Raw genomic sequence first — 23,641 nt, forward strand, 5'->3', positions numbered from 1 at the left:
TTAAATGAAGTAGCTATTGTTCTTTTTTTAATGCTATACAGTTTTAACCTGGCCAGATTTCCTGTATATATATAATAAATAATTCTCACTGGAAGATTTTGCTATAAAAATGCTGATGTTTTGGTTTTCTCTCGTAAAATATGAAAGAAAGTACAGAAATATCTCATTCGAATTACGGGATAAAAATGAGAATAACTTGGAGTGTTGTTCTTGTGGGCAGATGAATTAAATGTGGGCAGATGAATCTATTTGATCTACCTCTAGTTAAAAAGCATTAGAAATAATGTTAGATATTCTGCAGGAAGAAAAGAAAACTATGACTAGGTTAGGGTGTTGCAACAGTACATTTTTCTGTAATCAAAAAGTACCCTATTGTCTGATCTTTTTACCATGTTTGTATGATGCTTTCCTGGAAATCTTAATAAGGTATGCACCTCAATCATTGAGAAGTTTGATATGATAAGGGCGTAAGCGAATTTACGCCCTTTTTGAATCAAACGCATTTGTGGCTTTTGCCATGCTTGTTTAGCTCCCTGGTAACACTTTAATTCAATATCGGAATAAAATGCTGCATATTACATTGTTTTATGTATGAAAAAAAAAAACTACTTAAATTTTCAACATCGGTTTTCTCCAACTGTATGTTTCAGACTTACGCTCTTATTGCAGCAAACTCCTCAATTGTGTGAAATTCAATGTGAATTAATTTGCAATATGTCACGTTAAGCCTTTTGTTGTTTAATAATGAAATAATAACATTTAAACTTTGGAAAATTGGATGTGGTAGAAATATTCCAATGGTATATCGTATTACAAAAGTAAGCTAAGTTTATTTATTTTTTTTTTTTTTAATTGAACATTTTGTGGATGATATTCACAAAAGACAACGATTCATAATTTATACTTTGTTATGCTTTAGTTATTAGGTATTTATTCTTAGAAAATTTGTTACATTTTACTAAACCTTTTTGGAGGGTTATTGGAAACCAAAATATTCTATATAAGAATGTAAGAAGAAAATATTTTAGGAATGATGATGACTAAGTTTTATGAGGCAGATAGGATGACTCAAGTTTTATGAGGCAGACATGTTCACCAAAAGCTTTATGAAGCAGACTAGACGACTAAAATTATATGAGGTAGATCGTACATACAGTCTGAATTCTCTAAAGTTCCATATGTAAATATGATTTAAGAATATTCACTTTTTAACTACATCAGTAAAGACCAAGTAATTGTTAAACCGATATAAACATACGAAAATAATAATAAAAAAATAAGTATAACAAAATTAGACATTTCGAACACTGTTGTAAATACAGGTTAGAAAAGCACCTTTGAAGGTTACTGTCCGGGAAGGTGTGTTAGAACGCAGTCTGTAGTCATAGCTGGGGCACCACACATGCGCACTGGCCTGGGTTGGTGGTATAGACCTGGAAGGTAGAGAGCGCCACAGCTCTCTAGTCCAGGGTCGATAATAGGTCTCACTTGTAGGGACAGGAACAGGAGGTTCAACAGGTTGGTATCTATATTTAGGTCTATGTATTGTGGGGTCAAAATGTTGATTGGAAAACTTATCTCCACCTCCACCATGTTTAAGAATAGAGGATGGATAACGAACAGGAGAGGAGGATGCAGACATTGGTCGAGGTTTAAAGCTCGGTCTCACAATATCATGACGTAGCTGTGGTGATGATCTAGAGCGTGAAGTTGGACTTTCCATTCCTGAAGGTCTTCCTCGCTGCATTGATACAGGACTGCAAAAACGAGGTGAAGGAGTCGTGACAGTTGATCTTCCAGTTCGTATTGGACTCGGACTTTGTCGTCGTAATGCTGGACTAAGACTTCTCAGTCTCAACGGTGATGGAGTTCGCGTGCGATCAAATCGATTAACCCAACTGAAATACGGAGCAATCTCTCTCAACTCTGTCAAGTCAGGAGTAGATGTAAACATTTGTCCCAGTAAAGAAATTCTTCCTTCTAAATCTAACGATTCAAATTTATATCTTATGCCATCTACATCACCTGATCGAACACATCGTCGAAGATACTCTCTTTCAAGATAATCTCTATGCAATAAACGCTCAATTCCACGATCATATCTAAGCCCGGATGCTCTGCGTTGCAAAGCAGCAATTTTACTGATGATGTTAATGTGTGACATGAATCTGTCTTCTGCTCGAAGTTTAACTCTTGACACAGGAGATAAAGTTCTTCTGATTTCCGACATTGATTGTGGTGGTGTGTTTGGACGTCTTGTATTTTCATAGCGCCTTCTCAGCCATTTTACATCACCAGCTTCTTGTCCTTTAATTATTGTACGCGGTAAATTTGATTGCTTCCTGAATAAGTAGTCTCGCGCTATTTCTGGATCACTTCTGTACCTTGGAGCTCTCGGAGAATTTCCTCTACGTTCTTGTTGACGTCCTGTTAGAATCAGTTCTTCTAAGCTCTCAAATTTTCGACGTAAACGACGAACATCTCCTATTTTTACAAGATTTAGGTAAGATCTCCAATATTTGGTTGGGTCTGGAGATGGACTTCTGCTATGAGGACGAAATCCGTAAAGACTTTCTGAACTATTTAACCGCCGAAGAGGTCTTCCAATAGGACTATTTCCTCTCGATGAACTTGGAGTAACAGAACGAGAAACTCTCTTCCGTTTAGAAGTCTCATCATTTACTTGCTGCAGGTTTTCCGAACTCAAATCAACAGAAGACACTGATCTTTCAGGAAGATATTTAGGAGACAAATATGTCGCAGGAGGTGAAGCTCGTTTTTTGGAACGTGATGGTAAAGGTAATGTAGCATATCCACTGCGTTCTCCGAACATTTCTTTTATATCTGAGAACGACTGTGATAATGATAATCGAGACGGAGATGCTGTAGTTAATCTATCATATTGTTCTTTCTGAGTAACTGAGGTGGTTACTGGTCGTTCTACATTTTGGATAGGTTCAATTCTAACTGAGACACTAGGAAATCTACTAGGAGCGCTTCTGGTCCTGCTAAGATATGTAGAAGATTTGTAGTTTGGTCTGAAGAACGAATTAATGTCACTAGCACTTCTACAGACTTTGTACCTGGTGCGACCTCTGTCCAACATTGATTGCTGGCTTTCAGCTAATTTCTTTTCAAAAAATTCTACTTTAGCCAAAACATCACGGTATATTACAGTCTTTGTTGATGTTTCTGAGCTAATACTTTCCGTTTCACTTGTAGAAGTTCTGTTAGAAAATGCCCTTGTTCTTACGGCAGCTGGGACAGCTTTAGGAGTACTTAGGTCATGTTGTTTGGCACCATTTGCCCATTCTTGCACCGTTCTTTCAACTTCACTTTTGCTCTGTGCGTCTCTTGTTGACTCACTTGGAGCAAGAACAAGAAGAAAATCATTTTTACCACTTTGCTGTGACATAACCGAGGCTCTTTGATCAGAATCGTCTGACATTTCCAATGAATAGCATGTTCTGGGTGATGTTTCAGACTGAACTGGACTTGGACTCGTAACTAGCGACCTTCTGTATGAAGGAGCTGAAGATGCAGCAGCGGCTACTGCAGCTGCTCCAAGAGTTTCCCTTCCCCCTCGAGCAATAATAGGTCCACTTACTCCTTCTCTTCTCTGTTTCATAACACGATCCAAAATTTCTTGACTCAGCGTCATGGACAATCTCTTTTTCTCTGATTCTGAAAGCATTTGGACCGGAGTCTTAACCGGCTGTCTCTCCGACTCAGATCTTTTTATCTTGCGTTTGGTGCTATCGCTGACAGATACATCTTTATGTGGTAATGAACTTATTGAATCAGCCTTCATACTTTCTGATTTTCTGGCTTCTTTTCGCTTCATCACAGGGGAATACAACTGGTCTCGACCAAGGAGTGAATGACATCTGACATACAAAGAGTCATCATTGGTACTCTGAGGCTGTATTCGTGGCTCCGAAGGAACTGATATTTCGTACCTTTGATGATTATACGGTGTGGGTGTGTATGTACTTGATGATGCAACTTTGCCAGGAACTTGATTCTGTTTTAAGGCCTTTCGTTCTCTCCATGTCTTTATATTATTCATTGAGCCATATATCTCATTTAGTTGAGTCTTTAAAGCATTCACTTGTTCCAGAGACAAACTACTCCACAAGCGCCCTCTGGCTCTAGTGTCTCTATACGGAATGTACGTTAAAAAACGCGAGAACGCTTGAGCTCCCATTCTAGATGCCGTTCGTCGAAGGCCAAGTGTGGCGTAATTACTTGCCAAATTGGCGACAGAACTTCCTCTCCAGAGAGGTTTGTAAACGTCTTTCTTAGCATCTAGTTCACGTCTTCGAGATATCTCAAGTTCAGATTCTTCAGCACTTAATTTACGAAAATGTTCTTTCAAATCTTCAACGGATTTCTCCTTCCATCGTAATCCTCTGTCTCCTTTCCACTTGACTGCATCCACATCCTTGGATCTAAACAAGAACTGTTTCTCTTTCTGTGCTTCTTTCAGTTTTTGGTAAATTTTTTGTAGTTCTTCCTCTGCCTTTTCTTTAGTTCTAAGTTGTTTCCATCGATCATAGTCTATGACTTCTTCCCCTTTCTGCCTATGAAGATCGATTGAACTTGCAGTCTTTTCAAGCTTTCCCATTCTTTCAATGCTACTGTAGAACTTATGAAGTTGTTGAAAATGTTCGGACTTTTTAGTAGAGTGCATTAGCTCTAGAACGTAAGATTGATAATCGCTATAATCAGTTACATTTGATAGATTTAACGAGCTTGTGCTTCTAGATCTTTGATACATTTCTCCTCGGGGTTTATCTCCTGACGGTCTAGAGCTTTTCTTAACTAAACTTTCCGAGCTACTAGAATGAGTTAAATCTTTACTTGTTGTTGCTCTTCGGGAAGCTAGACGAGTAGGCGATAATGTTGTTGAACGTACGGCACGCTGTTTTGATTTGGTTTCCGGAGATGGAGATGATTTTCCTGCTCCCAACGGGCTTCTAGACCCTCTGAGGCAGGGTGGTTCACTGACGCTTCTTTCTTTCGGTACAGGAGATTCACGTTTCGGTCGGCCTCTGGAAGTTCCTCCAATGTTATCACTACCATTACATGCCGCTTTGCTCAGATCTTCGATCTTTGAAACCTTGCAATGAAATGAATGAGATCGTTGCGGTGGATGGCGAGAACAAGCAGCTGCTTGGCTCTCTAAAAGTTCTTTCTCCATAGCTTTAAACTTAGATTCGCTTACCATACGCTTCTGAGATAGATAGATATTTAATAACGGATCTGACTTATAATACATTGGCTTCGTTTCCAATGATCTTGCTCTGTCTAAAACTGATGAGGACCGTACCACAGGGATTCTCCTGTCTGGTAGTAAAAGGTGTTGAAAGAATCCACCAGATCTATAATCTTGGTTGCTTATATCTCGAAGAGGTCTAGTAGATGGTAACGGGCTGTGTGAAAGGTCCAAAGAACTTCCATAGCCGGTTTCACTACTTGGAACACTCATATCAAGACTACATGTACTTGTTATCGGTTTATTTTCTTGTTCAGCACGAGTTCTTTTACCTAACATTGCTCCTGTTTTATTCGGAGACTTCTGATGTGTTTCAGTAGTTGTATTTGTCAATGAAGTACGTGAAGAATTTAATCTTCTTACTACCTTCTTCGTGTCTTGTGGACTTGGGGTTGTTTGATTATCTGTTTTACCCTTCCGTGATTTTCTTTTTATAATTTCAGAACTTTTGTCTTCTTTCGATGAACAAGTCTTATTTATTCTTTTTACTACAGCAGTTTTTATAATTTTTTCACGAGGACGTTTTCTACATTCTTTTTCTAAAGGCGAATTACTTTCAGCTACTTTTCTTGACTTTTTCTCTTCTTCCAGATTAGATTTACTTCTCGATGTCATACAAGTGCTTCTACCACCCACTCGTCGAGAGTCTAATGATGTAGATAATTTTGTTTTCATTTTGGTGATTCTGTGCGGTTCTTGCTCCGGCGAGAGTTTCTCTGAACTTTTACCGGTTGAAGTTCTAGTATTCGCTAACCTTCCAGTTATGGAAGTTCTGGACGATCTAAGTAACTCCCTTCCTTTAGGTGATATGGCAACAGTCACTCTTAATGATTTATCTTCTAAATGGATAGGGTGTTTCTTTGAATTTCGAGCGGAGGCATACAACGTAGTAGAGCTCCTAACTAATGTACCCGGTGGCAATGGAGATCTTGAAGTAAGTCTTCGTTGGTCTTGTTTTGATTTCTCTAATCTTTCCTTTTGTTTCTGTAATGCCTTTTTCACTTCAGATGGTGCTGTAAGATCCGAGCACTTACTTAGCTTCTCCTTTTGACTGGATGTTACGGTGCGTTGCTGTTTAGAAGAACTTCCTTCAGGCGTTTCTCTTTTACCAATTGGAGGTCTAGCTCCTAATGGGCGAGGAGATATAGATCTGTGAAACGATGTGAAACTGGAACATGATCTCGCCGACGGGGATCTAGATCTAGATTCTAGTCGTAATGAATCTTTCGGGAACTGTACGGTTTCTTTTGGATCCTTATCTAGAGGTTTCCTTAATGGCCAAGATCTGCTTCGAACGCTGTTACTGGTGTTGTCAGAAAGCATCTTGCACCATCGTTTGAGAGTGGAACTATGAAGTGAAGAGATTCTTCTAGGTGGGGATGGAGCAACAACAGATGACGGTGCTGTTCTTTTAAAAGTGGAAAATAATGGTGGAGGTGGTGGCATAGAAACAGGGTAACACAATATTTCTTTTTGTGGACTAACGTGCTGCCTGTGGACGTGAATTCTGGTCAAATGAGGAGATATTGGGAAATACTCAATATTAGAATCATCTGTAAAAATAAAAAAAATGGATTGACGATGACATTAATAACTTGTTTTAAAAGAATATTTAGTATTCTTTCTCTTTATAAAATCAAAATTATAATTGATATTTTAGAAAAATTGTTGCTTAAATACTCTTTTAAAAATACAACAAAATATTCAACAACACTTTTTATAAAACAAAATTTAATGCAAAAAAATAAAATTACACTATAATTTTAAAAAAGTGAAGGAGGAAAAAAGAATAAGAATTTGGAAACAAAGTGCATCTATAAGTGTGTATGTGCACATATATGTGGAAACGTAAGTGCAAGGAATATATATGTATATTTTTACAAATATGTCAAAGCCAAAACTGTGTAACAAGTGGTGCAATGAAACTTTGTTTGTACATTGTCTTGATCAAAGACTATTGTTCTATAGGATAGGAAAAATAGTTTGCTGTCCACTAGGCTAAACTCAGAAAGGTCTACAAGGTATTTTAAGTCTAGGTCAGATAGGATATATATATATTTGTGCCACCTTCACCTCATAACAGTTCCAACCACACCTTCCGTTTCCCGAAATTATAAACAAATGAAAGACAAACTTGAAAAATATGATACCCATGCATTATTTCATACCAATACATAAATCATTACACATGTTAACCAACAAAGAAATAGCTTTCACCAAGGAATATACAAGAAAGGAATACACCAGTAAGGTTTGAACAAAGCACGAACACCTCACATGCACTTTTTTTTTAAAAAAAAAAATTTAAAAGTAATATTAATACACACGTACCTGTTTAAAAGCCTCATTACCATTTTTGTAAAACCAATACGGTGCGGTTTAGTATTACTTCATTTTGTCATTAGCTTACTTATTCTTCCCATAATAGCATCTTACATTTTACATAAAAAATTTTCAGTAAATCAGAAACACCAAAACAGCTCAATACAAAACATAAATTGTATGTTTATGTTATGCATTAATATGCACATTAAAATATAAGAGAAAGCTACTCAAGACAAAAGTAGTAGTATTAGGAATTCTTGCTTTACGAAACTATCGTACCATAATTAATGGCTGGAATACGTTTGTGGTATAAGAAGGTACAAATTGTTTATATATGTAAAATATGAATCACTAGTCTTCGTAATTTCTTTCAGCACTTTTCGTAATTGTAATACGAAAAACTTCTTGCGTAATATGTTTTTAATTGCATGATGATAATCTTTGGACGGATGAAAGTTATGATGCATGTGTTTTTGTCCATGAGATTATATGAAAATGTGATTATACCGAAGTGTATATATATATATATATATATATATATATATATATATATATATATATATATTAGTGACTTAATTTCATACACTCTATGACATTGAAAACTAGTATGTCTATTGCTTAATATGTAAAACAAAATTTTATTTAATATATAAATGCTGAAGAAATGACGATTATTGTAAGTAATATCATGAAAAGTGACTTTTGTCGGAATCAATCGTTCGTCGAGTACAAGCCGGCAGCCAGCACAAAAATGTAGGGAGGGCCCGGCAGAAGTTAGGGGGAGCGTTCCAACCATATTATAGTTCATTACTATATTATAGTTCATTTCCAAGCCTACCGTGAAAATTTTAGGGGGAGCGGCCTGGTCGAGTATTACTGAAGAAGGGGAAAAAGCAAACTACTGTATTTTTATTTGGACTCAGATATTTATACACACAAACAGTTTCTCATAATAATTTTAGTGCTTAAAAGGTTATGAAGAATGAAAACTTAACTACCTTTATTGTTTTTAACAACCTTGTGTGCAGAATTTCATTATGCACACAGTAATAGATCAGGAAAGAACTCTATCGTATCGCACTATTTGTTCGCCAGATATGTGTCTAGACTGAGAACTTATGTTCTAAATAGCATTATTATTTTGTATTTAATGGTACTACTTGTTCTCTTAAGTAAAAAAGATAAAGTTTCCAACGTACCTTATAAGGAAACAATCATATACTAATCTACCATAAAGTAAGAGAAAAAGTCTTTGCTTAATTTATTTTTTTATAAAAACCATAATATATGTCGGTATACAGAAATTTCTTAATTTTCAAGCAATTTAATTATAGTTTCTAGCCTTTATTGTTATTAGACATAGTCCTTCAAAGTATCAATGAATTTACTATTATGGGTAGAATAACTTATAAATGCATGCTCCCAAAACAAAAACCAAATTTGGTGTTAAAATTATGTTGAAATTGTGTCCTCTTACCCTTCGGCCTCTCTGGGGCTGGCTTTCGAAGACCATGCAAGGGCACTTCACCACCTTTCTGGATAGTTTTGTATGCCATCTTTTGTTCCGATGGACTGAGATTCTGCATATTTTCTTCACGTCTCTTGAATACTAACGTTGAATCGCTTTCATACCCTGATTCCTTTAAAGCACTGTAAGAGATGTGAAAATATCACTTAAGTATTTAATAGAGATAATTATTTCATACAATAAGTTGAATAATCAGAAACTTGAAAAAAGCTAACAACTTGAAAGTTAACTTTTGTTTACAAAATAGATGGAAGTATATTGAGCAGGATCTTATAAATTGCAATTATCATTACTATATTGAAAAATTTACTCTTTTTAATTTTTTGGTTCGAGACAGAAGTTTTCTCTACTGCAGAAAATATGTAATAGTATAAGAAATGTCTTTCTGTAAAATAATATTATTTTAAGTGCATCTGGAAGTACAAAGGATCTAACAAGAAAATGTTACGAACACACACTTCATGAATGAAATCTACAAATTAGTTATTATAATATTCTCAAACATTTTCAACATTATTCAAATGTTTATGGTATTTCATTCATCTTGTGAATTTCACTCATTGCCTCCACTTATAAAAAATCTATTTCTGCCTCGATTTAATTTGTAACTCACGTTATAATTATATATATTTTTTAGTTTTACTCACTAAAACAATGAAAAAGAGGAAGAAAATTATAAATGGACTGCAGTACTTACTATTGCATAAATGGTTTAGCTGGTGGTGGATTATGGCGATCACCTGTCTGTAAAAATAAAGTGAAAAATACGATAATTTTATGATAAAAGTACTTCTTAAAAACAGTTCAGTAAATTCAGCATGCTTTAAGGAGGCCAAACACAATGCTTTAAGAAGGCCAAATACAATCTATTTTACTGAAAAATATCAAACATCTTTCTACTACTCAGTTTACAAAGAAATCATGCACAATTTATTGTAATTCTCATGCCAAAAAAAGTCAAGTTTAAGAGTAGATGGATTCAACCAATAGTCACACAACAGAAATCCTTAACTGCATACATCATAGCCATCAATATGATATCATGTTTTACTATCTAATATTTATGTAATTTAACTTTCACGTGTTTGTGGTAGCTTAGAAAACTAAATTTTGCTATGTGTCAAATTAAGTTTTAACTTGCACAACTTTCTTTAATCTAATGCAGAGTACCTAATATAGTATTAAACAACTACCCAAGGAAAATCACATATTTTGTTGTATTTTTTGTTTAGTTCATTTCTTTGAAAGTAAGACGATATATGGCAATATAAGCTTTTCTTTTCTTAAAATTTAGAAAATCGAAAGATGATGATCAATGATTGTTTAAGAAACTCGTAAAATCGTGGAGCAGAATAGCACAGAGTAGAGTAGGACCCTTTAGGTTTATTCTTTTACTGAAAATTTTACACGTAATTTTTTGTTGACTCTTTCAATCATTGAACTAAGGATTTTTCAAGAAAGTATCAGAAAAGTTTACAGAAATAGTTATTTGGTAAGAAATATAATAGAAGTTTATCCGCTTAACATATGCAAAATTTATAATAATACTGGTTAAAAGTGAGCTATAACTCAGTTGTGTTCACTTTTTATTTCTTAAATTTTACAGTTTCATTTATTTATTTCTTGACTTCTTGCTAAATAATTACTACCCAGCTCTTACCAAAAACTTTTCCAGTCGGTAGTTGAAGGAGTCAAACAAAAAGTATATGTCATACACTTCAACAAAATAGCTTCCTTGTGTTCTTACTGTATTGCTCTTTGCGTTCAGTAACTGAATAATTGAATTACTGATATATTTTTTATAATAAATTATCTTTAAAAGAACATTGGGCTGTAAATCTGGAAATGCGTAGATACTCGACCTTCTCCACATTCGTTGCGGTATAAAGTAGGAGTTGCCTCGTATTTCCTTACATAACTTACACATTGGATTCTTATATTATATCCAACACTTCTACTCTATAGGATTTACTTATTTATTTATTGTTATGTATACGATTTAGAGGGAAAATGTTATACATCATTGTAATATATCATCCATTAAATCTCTCTTGAGATGAATCAACTTATTAACAAAACATTAATATCGTTTTAAAATAATGTGTTATATATATAAATAGCTAGACTTATTGTAACTCAGTAGAAAAAACTGACCATCGAATTTTTACAAGGAAATGTAACTTTACTTATACTCATAGATAGAATGTTTTGGAAAAAAAATGTAAGCAAACAAACAATACGTTGGTTGAATCAGAGTTTAGCATCCCTTCAGAAGCGAGACTACATGAGATGTGGACCTACAGTTTAACGTGGGATCACAACTACATGAGCTCCCGCCGGGAATCGAGCCCAGGTCACCCGCACTAAACAAAGAATACGTGATTATAATGAAATACTAACCTTGAACACCACTTAAGTACCCATTTTAATAATTTAGTCGTATACGTTTCGATAACTCCTTGTTACCGTCATCGGTACGTGACTATTAAGGAATTTTTACTTTGGTTAGTGGATTAACACAACAGTGAAGTTTTCAGTCTTTGGAAAAGAACACTCTTCATCCACAAATTATTTTACGACGACGTAAACAAGAGGCCACAAGTTCATCAACCTTTCAAGTGAATTATTGGAGAAATAAATTTTCAGTTGTGTTGTTAAATGTCAACAAAGTATAATTGTGCTTTTTTCTTTTCCGTAAGGATTAAAAATTTACCATTACGTGAGTCCACTAAGCAACGTAAAAATTTCTTAATAATCATACCGATGATGATGTCAAGGAATCACCAAAACGCATACGAATAAATTAATAAAATGGCAGCTTCCGTGAAGTTCAAAGTTAGTATTTCACTATTCAATATGCATCCTGTGAGTTCTTTTAGTAATATGTGATTGTCTTGATCTATATTTGAAACCACAAGTGTTCTCAAAGAAAGTTTAACATATTGTTTAACACGACTATTAATAACAATTCATTTACTTCAATCTAGTCTTACAAGTAAAATTGCATACTACCTTCTAAATTATACTATTCAGTCATTAATTACCACATGTATATACTTGAATTTAAAAAAAAATATATAAACACTAATTTCATACTTCCACAATTACTAGAAAAATCAGCAACATTGAAAAAGTTTTAATGTATCTATATGGTACATATCAACTTAAAAATGATCAACAAATTCACTCAAAACGATCAACAAAATACTTCACAACGATTATGTATATACCTATTGTAAAACTCAAGAATTGTAGCTCCATGCATAAAATAGTTCCATAAAAGTCACACCAAGAAAATATTCAAGCCAAAAAACGTGTAGATAAAATAAATAAAATATTCGCGCTTAATGTCATGCATTTTTGTTTACAGAGAACAAGAATTGTTTTCTTTGTAGTCTCTACATAACAGTTTATTTGTAAGATGAAGGAAGATATATATAGAACAGCATATTAAGTACCTTAACTTGAGGCTCCTTTTCTTGCTAATTAGAAAGCATGGGATACATAAAAAATGAAGCTAAAGTATGTACGTATTACAATACATTTAAAGAAAGAAAACAGTTGATAGTGCATATAGTTCTATGACTTTAAAAGAAAAAGTGTTTTTTTTTTTCTGAGAAAAAAATGACATAACTAAGAGAAAAAATACAATGTTAAATACGATAATACTTATTACACGCGCGACTTTGCTGCAAGTTGCTTTGCGATTATAATTGTTGTTATTAAAAATATCATGGTTCGAGAACACCTAAATTTGAGAACGCAACAAATTATAATATTTCACGAAACGTCACTCAAAAATGACTGATAAATGTGACGAAATACGCCTAAATCCTTTATGTTGCAAAATAACCGTTAATCTCAAAGTTGAAAATGAAAATAAATCTTTCAGTTTTACGTCCCACGATTATGCCAGGTAGGCTAAAGGAGACGGTGAATACGAGAAATTAATGAAATGGTGGAATGAAGAAAGCGGGAGGAAACGAGAGAACCCCAAGAAAAATCTCGCACACGGTGTTTGTCCACCACAAAGCCTACTTGGCGCGAGCTGGGATCGAACCATGAACCCCATGCATCAGATGCGAACGCTCTACCACTGAGCCACCGCGGCACACCAATCTGAAATTTGATTCAGGTAGTTAAAATTACATGTATTTGTAAACGAACAGTTAGAAGAATATGAAGCTATAATTACTTCAGAATTAAATACAATAAAATGGAACAAATAATTGCATTTATTGTTAAACGAAATTAAAATATAATACTTTAACATCTTAGAAACCAACAAATAAGGAAGATAAATTTATCACGCAAAATTGGAGATGATATATAGAATATAGGAAGAATCAATATTTTGTCGTTGTTTGTAAAGTTTAGAGTCCCTCCTCAGAATGAATGCTGCAAGAGACGTGGATCTCCAATTTACAGGGAAATCCGAATCACTGTAATGCATTCCTCCTCTTCCATCTGGAATCTAACCCGGGACCACGAGCGTCAAAATCAATACTTTGTTAATGTTAATAACCAAAATAGTAAAATTGAAGAATTAGTTATAGTTATATATTTTTAGAATTTCGATGAAGGATTTCATAGAAAATAAGAAAACAATATAATATTGTATAATGTGGAATAGTGTAACCAAAATAATTATTTCCATTCTAAGTAAATATTTTAAATATTTTCATTATACTCTAACAAAAGAAAAACAATGTTCCGCCGAACACTTTACAATTGACATTTGCACATTTCAAGTTCAGAATAATCACATTTAATAATACAGTCTCTCTAGTCTCACTTTCGTACTTGTAAATTCTTAAAATTTCGTAACCAATCTTTGAACTACCTCTTCCAATTTTGAAGTAAACAAATTTCAAATATGCAAATACGCTTTCAAACCGCGAAAAGAAGAAAGAAAAAATCAGTTTAGAAAAAATAAATATACTAATTCTATTATTATAAATTATAATTTAAATATATCCATTTACACCAAGATTAAAGTGTAATGCGAATGATTTCTAGAAAATTTAACTGTTATAGAAAAGAGAAAGTTCATGTGGAAATGTTTTACACTATGAATATATAACATAAATTTTGTAATAGACAAACAGAACAGTGGATTAAATAAGTCATAACAGGCTAACTCAGAGGTTTTCAACATATTGCGCATTGAGACATCTTGTGAAAAGGTCTTAGAGAGGCAACTTTGTTAGAATATATGCATATCCTTTTTTTTTTTTTTTTCCTACAAAATCTTGATTCACTTTAGGGCAGTGGCACACCGATTGGAAATTCAAGCAATATAGCCAAAAGAACTTGTAAAAGGAAATATTATCTAGACAACTGACTAAGAAATTTTACCAACTATAAAAGGAGAAAAAGAAAAGAAAATTGTATTTTGGACAACATGTAACTAGAAAACTGAGTAAATTTTTGTTTTAATGTCGATAGTTTCGGAAGTTTTTTTTTTCTTTCTTCCTCTCTTAAACAAAAACTTTGCCTTCCTTTCTGAGTTATTTCCTTGACAATCTTCTACAAAATAATATTTTAATAATCCAAGTAACTTCAAAGTCAATGAAAAGTAATGAAAAGGTGTATTTTGATTTTTCATATCTATCATATTGAAACTAGTTTATTAAGAACATTATAAGAACAGTGTAAGTTTCATCGTGTTAATTTTAATGTCATAAGTTAGGACATTTTAAGACGTATTGAAGTTCAACCTTCAGTGAAAAAGCAACCTTCAGTGAAATAGTAATCTTTCTTTTAGATTTCCGTAGAAAATGAATTCGCAAATGCCGTGAAGCATTATTAGCGTATTTGTCTAGTAAACGAGATTACATGATTAGTTTCCTCAAATTGCCAATGGTATTGGGCTACTACTCTCATTGTTGTTGTTGTTATGTTCCAAAGTAGACTCCCTCTGATTCAATTTCCTTTGCTAAAACGTATTGAATTACTTATCAATTATAGAGTAGTGTCACAAGTTTTAAATTAAAAAAACTTCGACTCGAAGAATCTACTAAAACATGTTCATCCACTCAAAAATAATTGGGAAAAGAAAAGGGTCTACGCGGTTTGCTGTAAGGACCAGACTGTGTCACGTGATCAGATCAAACGTCACATTACGTGCTAAATCAAGTCTGGCTGGATTCCAAATCCAGATATGAGATGTTTGAAGCACGTAACCTCCGCGTGGGGCGCCCTGGGTAATTCGTAGAAGATGCATATACTTTATCATTATTATTGATCTTACTCAAACAACTTGACTTTTGACAATGTTTATTCATATTTTTCTTATGTACTATGTATCGCTTTTAAGTTCTTCACTATGTCTTTGCAATAAGCTTTCAATTAGCCAACTCCTTAGTATAGTTTTTGAGATATGTGAACGACTTCATTTATTTCATTGATTTTCCATTGACATTAATGCTAATGTTTCGTGGATTTCATTCATTTTAGAACAATTTGCTTTTGATACGTAGAATTTACATAGTCTCTTCTACATTTGAGCTGAATTTCAGCCATCTTCCCCAAAGTCTGTTCACATCATTGCAACCGGATAGGCCTTTGGGTGAGAAATATATTGTGCTTTTGGACGAAGTCTACAGTCACAATATGGAATCTTCAATAAAATTTCTGTTATTAAAACTTCTTCTGTTTTTTCAACACAACCGAGAAGCACAATATATCCATAGTAAAAAAAAAAGAGCATTATTTAATTTGCAGTCTAGTACTAAATAATATGATCTTAATATCAGATAAATAAACAAATAAATAAATACGAGAAGGAAGGAAACGAAAAACAGAGATTTTCTAAAGCGGAAAATTTCCCAGGAAGTTTTCAGCACTGCCTACAAATAATATTAGTAAATTTTCCGATAGCGGAATAGAATCTCCCTTCATTGATTTGTAACAAATCTTGATTATAAATATACGCTACACTTACTTCTCATAACAGGTTTGTAAGCCCGAGCCTGCATTTTGGTGCTCAATATCTCGGGAATTAACGGTCTCCACTTGATCAAATTCAAGGTGTTGGTAGATCTCAACAAGCTTAATATGTGCATAAAATACCATGGTGTGAAAACATTTGGTTCTTGAATTACTGACTACCTTATCTGAGGTTTGCACTAAAGGAGGTCCAAACCCCAAATTCGATGGCAATAACTCCTCAAGGACCAAAAGTCTGCACAAAATATTTCATATGCATAATAAGCCCAGGAAGGTCTACCACCATACCAAATTTGATCAAGTTTAGATGACATCTGTCAATTGCTTTTAGTGGAATTTCTTGATTTCATAGAGTCCAAACCCAAATTCGATAGTCAATAACTCGAGAACGAATGGTCTGTATACTAGAATATTTTATGAACGTTCTAATCTACATAAAAAAAAGTCTACAACTATACCAAATTTGGTGAAAGTTGGATTAGTATCGTCGACAACATACAAAATATAACGACGTTTCATTATGCCGAAGCCCAACTTCGATGACCAGTAACTCAGAAACCAAAGGCCTCTGCACACTAAAATATTCATATGTGTACGTTCTATCACTATCCTAATATTAGTCAAGATTAAAAGAGTTCCATTAATAGCATTTCAGTGACATTTCTTAATTTCATCAAGTTCAAAACCCAAATTCAACGGGCAATAACTCAGAAACTAAAGATCTGTACACCATAATATTTCGCACGATGCTCAAACGTGTACAAAGTTCGTCAAGTTTGGTCAAGATTGGATGGGTTTTGTCGATTGTGATCTAATGATATTCCTTCGTTTTAAAAGTCCAAACCCAAATTTCGTACCCAACAACTCGAGAACCAATGATCTGTACTCCATAATATTTTATGTACGTACTAAATTACACGAAGTCTACAGAACCTACAACTACACCAGATTTCGTCAGTTGTCGATAGCATACCACATATAATAATCTTTCACTAATACTGTATTTCATATGTTATTACTACTCATAAGGTTCTATCACTATCTTAACTTTGGTCAAGATCGAATGAATTCTATCAATCACGTAAGATATATATATACTGTCCTTCTGATACTGATTTCTTTTAGGAAAATGAAGAATGAAAATAACTTACCTACCACTGAATCAAGCTCTTATAAAAGACCGGCTGCTCAAGTTTTCTTTTTTTTTCTGTGATTGTTCACACTCTAAATTTAACTTGTATTATCACCGTATATTTGTACACAAATACTACTGTTACTTCTAAGTCTAACCATATATATACAAGAGTAATATATAAACTGGGAGAAAAATTAAATATTTCAGTTAACATTCCACGATTATGTTCTTTAGGCTAAGGGAAACGATGATTAAAGCAAGTGAATGATAATGGAAGAATTAGTGGAGTGAGAATAAGGGAGTTAACGGGAGTACCCCGAGAAAACCCACGCACACGATGTTGTCCACCACAAACTTACTTGACCGAGGATCGAACCAAGAACCCCACGCATCAGAGGTAAGTTATCGTGCTACCACTGAGCTACCCTGCTCCCCACTAGGAGAAAAGATAGGTCCTAGAAATATCCTCTTCTATGTATGATAGTAATTTCTCTCTTCCAGACTGTCTAACTCTGATAAATAAGATATCTTCAGTTTTTAAGTGCTCATATATTTGAATTGTAAATAGCTCTCTGATTTAACACAAATTATCTCTATCACAATTCTTAGGAAGCTTCGAAGGAGATTAACCATTTATACTGGTATAATGGTAGATGATGTTAGAGTTTTGCACGGAGTACTATGATTTCCTTAACCATATGTAAAGGTACAATAGCAAGATGTCAAACTTTAAACAGTGCTCCGATTGTTTATATCCCCCCCCCCCGCGCTCTCCTCCTACTACTGATCTTAGACGAAAATAACTTTGAAACAAAGCGATTCTGGATCAATTTTGTTTAAGGCTTTTCTCGCAATCTAGATGGACTTTCCTTCTAAATATATTTCGATGTCATTCCATGAATATATTGCATCAATATCTCGTAAAATTAACGTAGATAATATAGAACTAAGTTTTATTTTCAATTAAAGAAATTGTTGATAGAATAGAAGAAGAATATCAAGAATAGAATATACAAAGTGATACTAATAACATGCTTTCATGCGTAGACACTAACGTTACATACAACATAGCATTTTATTAGTAAGAACGTTAGTAGAAATGATTTTTATTTTTTTTTTTAAAAAAAAAGAAAAAGAAACTGATTCTTCAGCAGCAAAAAAGAGGGAAATGCATATTGTAATAACATAAGACCTTACTCTCTCTGGGGTCCAATCCAGTGAGAGGCGGTAAGAACGTGTGGAATGGGTATCCAACCACTTACAAAATGGGAATAGAGAAACAAACAATAGTCAGTTAACCAACAAACATATTAGTGTTGTTTGGTATATTAGTAACAGTAATTGTAATTATGTGAGTATGCAATGCAGAAGGAAAATGACATTAAAGACAGCTTGAGATGTTATACCCACATTTATCATTATTCACATATATACAAATTAAATTGTTAATTTTGTTGAAGTATATAGCAAATTCTATACAGAACTACACAAATTATTACGAATTAAAACTTTATTTTATTTCATTTCTCTTTCCTAGCCAAAATAAAATTTAGTTTTCAGAACAACACATGAAACAAAACAGAGAAAAATCAGTGAAAAATAAACAACGGAAAATTAGTTCCAGTCAAAACATACAAGAATTCCCTTTAAACAAGAAGTTAAATGACTTAAAATAAAGAACCAATCCAACTCTCAAAGACGTGCCTAATACTTAAATAAATTTTAAAATATCTTATAATACACATTACTTTTCAAAAATAAAGAATTTAGATCAAAAATGATTAAATTAAAACTTCATTTGTAACCTTTTTTTTTATTTACATTTTGATTTTAAGTACCATGCACTTGTTATATAGGCTTTATGATCAAAATCTTATCTTAATTCTACTTCCTTAAAAAGAGAAATACTTTAATATTACTTTTATTCTTAATATATATTTTCTATTTTTTTAAAAAAAAAATAAGCAATTAAATTTGTTATCATAATAATACGTATTTATAAATATTGTATGCCTACTTAAATGGTTTGAGCACTAATAAAAACAAACATTTAACTAAATTATAAATGTTTCAAAATTTACCAAAAGAAAAAATAAATAAATAAAAAAGAAATAAAGAAGGAAGATAAATGAAAATGAAAAGCATCGTGCACATTCTTCAATTTTAGAATAATAATAATAAAAAGATATGCAGCCTAAATTACTAAGATTGATTTTTCTAAATAGTAAGAAGAAAATGAAAGAAAAGTATGTTAATTGTGCAAATTTACGGTTAATTAGTCAAAGTTAAAATTTTGTTAATTCAGATAAAAAAAATGTGCTCTGTTTGTAAGTGAAAATTTTGCTGCTATAGATAGTCTATTTCAGAGAGAATTAGGATAACCATACCCCATCAAAAATATCCAGCACCTCGTCCCACCACTAGAACAAAGAGATCATCGTGAGTAGTGCCATATCCATCATGAGTAAGTCCACAAGCATCAACAAAAATAAATTATATTTTTCAAAAACAGAAAACAAATTACATCCATTTCCCCAAAAATATAAGGAAAGTAAAATATTTAACCGCTACATAATACTAAAATACGTAACACCTAGCATATCTTTACAAAAAAAAATTAATAATTATATAAAACCAATATTCCTCGTTACTCCAACTTGAAATAAATCAGCTACTTCTACTTTTAAACATAATAATGGACACTGCTTACTGATTCTTCTATATAAGCATATGCGCATATGAACATGTCAAGAACAATTAGAAATTATTACATAAAGGTAAAACGAACAAATTAAATAACTCTGACACAAGTATGTCAACACATTACAAAATAATCAATCATGCATGTTCATTTAATCGTTTAGACGAATGAAAATATAAATGCAAGTCATATAAATAACATTCAAAAGTTTAATATGTGCTTTTATATCTTGTGGTATACTTGTAATCTTTTTTATTTCAATATTTATATTAGTATTTATTAACTAGTGTGATTGATAAATTAATCTTATGTTTGAGATACAAATTACAATGTAAAATCCGTAATACGAAGCGTTTACTATTTTTATTCTCCTTAACCTTTTCACTGTGCACGTCGACTTTAGTCGATCTGAGAATTTTTGCCTTTCGCTGCGGAAGTTGATTTTTTAGTTCATAACGTCTATTTTTGTTTATACTTCGCTGTGATAGTCGATTTCAGTTGCTCATTATATACGAAACATGTGGAAGTGATAATGAGTTGGATTGTGCTGCCATCTGGCAGCAATTTCTTGGAATTCTACAGTTAAGCATGAATGAACACAAAAGTTTGCGCTTCTGTTGTCGTGTGTTTGCGGGTTTGAGGCTAGCTAAGTACACCAGTACAATGCCAGATAACAGTAAAACAATCAGCAACAGTCAGATGACTGCATAGCCATGAATAGATTTTATGTATTTCAAATATAACGTTTTAACACTAATGTTACACAATATTGTACAATTTTGCACTTTGTCAGTTTCAAACATTTACAACATGTTATTTTGCTATATGTCATGTATTATATATACATGCCGTGTGTTAAATATACATGCCATGTGTTATATATACATACCATGTGTTGTATATCATTCACTGGAAAATATAATAACTGAATTTGATATGTTCAGCCTTTTATATAATTTATGTATTGTATTTCTAATAGTAAGTTTGGTGTCTTTAAACCATATTTCACGGAAATGCGAAAATTTCATTTTTTTGGTTGCTTAATTGCATCTTTTCCAGGAACCACCAGAAAATTTAATTCCGCAGCGAAATGGTTAGATGATAAGACAATTAAAAATGGTGATCTTGTAATTCCTTTTTAATGATATTACTTAATATTGTTTAAAAGTAAAGATGATGTTAATATAAGGCCACAACTTTCAAATTATCTCTCAGTTTCAAATTATATTCGCAAGATGTGCAATAGTAAATAAGACTATTATTGTAAAAAACTACGTAAGGTTGATATTATACTAAAGAAGGAGTTAAAGAGTCTACATTCAAGTTATTAACTCTTTCCATTGGAGACCAATTGATCTTCTTTTCAAAAAAACATCTGGTCCGATCTTCTGTATTTATATTCTATAGAAATAACGTTTGTGTTCAAAGATAAGGATAAATAATAGCTGAAATTAGCCATTTTCGAACAGTCTGATAGTCACATAGTAATCAGCACGTTGAATTTTCTTGTGACGGTTTTCTTGTTCGAAAAATCGAACATCTACTTTGCTTTCGCTCCTAACATTATAAATATTCACAGAAGTAATAAAGTTAAGTGTAGATTTTAGAATGTATTTATATAAGATATGTTAGTATTTTGGTAATTCCTTGAATAGGTAATTACAAAATATGTCTAATGTATATATGCTTTACAAGTGAGGTAGAGAGTACGAATGGGTGAAGGGAGGAGTCAAAATGAATCGAATGACAAGATTGAAGAAAACAGTCACATTACAAATGGAGACTAATAAAGTTTGCTTTAATAAGATATGGTATAAATATAGTTATTTCTTTCTATGGACCAATATTTACGAACATTTCATAAAGAAGGAGTAGTTAAGAACGAGATCTGGTGCACATTAGAACAAATGAACTTGACAAATCTCATGTTGTAGCAAATAATAGAAAGACTATTTCTGGACTTTTATGACACAAAATGAAACAGTATTACACTTTAAACATAGTTATAATTAATTGCGCAATATACGTATAAAGAGAAAAGTGATAAAATTTTTTGAATTATTTTTTTTATCAGTTTAACACAAGACTTTGACGTCTTTTGAAACTCATTTATGATTTATATATATATATATATATATATATATATATTAATAACTAGTCTTTTAATGACAACTTGATGAACGGTGATTACTAACACATTCGCAATTATATGTAAATATTAAGAAAATAAGTTTATTATCTCAATTCAATCTTTTATCCTATTCGCGACTATTTCACGTAATTATTTACAGAAGACAGAAATGAAGAAGTGAACACCCTCTTTAGCAAATTTCATAAGCCAAATCGTGGAAGTGAATTAATTAATTTCAGTGAAGCTTCGTGCAAAGTAAAGAGATAATTATGTTCTTTAAGGACGATTTACACCAATCTACCATGTGCTAAAATAGATTAATTAATTCAAGTTATATTAAAAAAATATATTACGTTGAAATATGTACTTTTTCAGACAGATGCACCACAGGTGCCTATGCAGGCCAAAACTGGTATTAAAATAGATTCACTGAAACTATTGTGTTAGTACATACATATATAGGACGTTTATGTTATATGGGATTCACTTTCGGTTTTCATTTTAACATCAATTCACGAGGAAGAAACACGTAGTTTCGATCAGAGTCTAAGGAATAATATTCAATATATGTTACATGCATTTCCCTCTTTCAATATAAGCAGAGGTGAATACAAAATTTTATCGTTAAACACTAAGGGAACAAAACCTATCTAATGCGCTAATTTTTGTATAGAAGAATTAATACATTAGATAAGTTTTATATAAAGTTAATACATTAAGTAAGTTTCCTAAGAGTTAGTACCCTTAGTTTTCAGCGATAAAATTTTATTTCTATTTTCACGAATGTAACAATAGGAGTCACCACTCATTATAAGACTTAAAATTACTACCAGCACAATATTTCCTTCAGGGAATAGCAAAAAGAACTTTACAACTCTGAAAACTCGTATTGATTTATTCATTTTTCTTACAGACATGATTTTGTTGCCATTTTGCAGCAAAATACATCACGTTTTGACTCACATAGTACACTAGCTCAGAAACAGAGCATCACAAGCAATAGCGGCAGATGCAGCAAAGATGTCTGCCTTTACTGGTTCTGAGTGTGTAAGCTGTGAATTTGGTTTGAAGAATCCAAGTCTGCGACGACTGTGCAATGTAATTTTCGTACAAAGTATGGTAAAGATCCTCCCAATAGGCCTACTATTTATGAGTGGCATAAGTGTTTTATTGAAACTGGATGTCCGGTACAACACAACAAATCTCCAGATCATCCCCGCACGTCTGAAGACATTGTAGAGCAAGTGAGACAAAGCTTTGTGAACAATCCTGCAAAATAAACCGGCGTGCTTCTCGATAGCTGGGCATCCCACACGTGACAGTTTAGCGTGTATTGAGGAAACGGTTGCATCTCAAACCATACAAATTACAAATGGTGTAAGAATTAAAAGACACTGAGAGAATTGCTCATAAGAAATTTTGTGTGGAAATGCAAAAATCGACTTCAGATGGAATGTGTGCTGTATGAACCTCTTTAGGTAAAAAGTAAAAAAAACTTGATGTATTTTGCTACAAAACGATGCCAAAACCATGTCTGCAAGCTAAATAAATAAATCAATATGAGTTTCCAAAGCTGTAAAGTACTTTTTGAT

At 32.8% G+C, this 23,641-nt stretch overlaps 1 protein-coding gene across 15 annotated transcripts in view; it reads right to left on the minus strand.

Annotated features, from left to right (window-relative positions):
• The window catches only part of LOC145694314 (uncharacterized), a 671,298-nt gene that overhangs the window by 39,483 nt on the left and 608,174 nt on the right, over nucleotides 1-23,641 (minus strand). For 11 of the 15 annotated variants that reach the window (XM_081770435.1, XM_081770407.1, XM_081770451.1 and 8 more), the window contains 5 exons: nucleotides 19,605-19,637; nucleotides 18,415-18,474; nucleotides 9,829-9,875; nucleotides 9,081-9,253; nucleotides 1,336-6,831 (listed from right to left, as the gene is read on the minus strand). In XM_081770435.1, the coding sequence (XP_081626561.1) occupies nucleotides 1,336-6,831; nucleotides 9,081-9,253; nucleotides 9,829-9,875; nucleotides 18,415-18,474; nucleotides 19,605-19,637 (5,809 nt within the window). Of the gene's footprint in view, nucleotides 1-1,335; nucleotides 6,832-9,080; nucleotides 9,254-9,828; nucleotides 9,876-12,589; nucleotides 12,614-18,414; nucleotides 18,475-19,604; nucleotides 19,638-23,641 lie in introns of all 15 variants that reach the window. The other 4 variants (XM_081770444.1, XM_081770479.1, XM_081770461.1 and 1 more) reach the window with 4 other exon arrangements.

The sequence above is a fragment of the Thermobia domestica genome, chromosome 1 (assembly GCF_964235325.1).
Source record: "Thermobia domestica chromosome 1, izTheDome1.hap1.1, whole genome shotgun sequence".
Taxonomy (NCBI): domain Eukaryota; kingdom Metazoa; phylum Arthropoda; class Insecta; order Zygentoma; family Lepismatidae; genus Thermobia; species Thermobia domestica.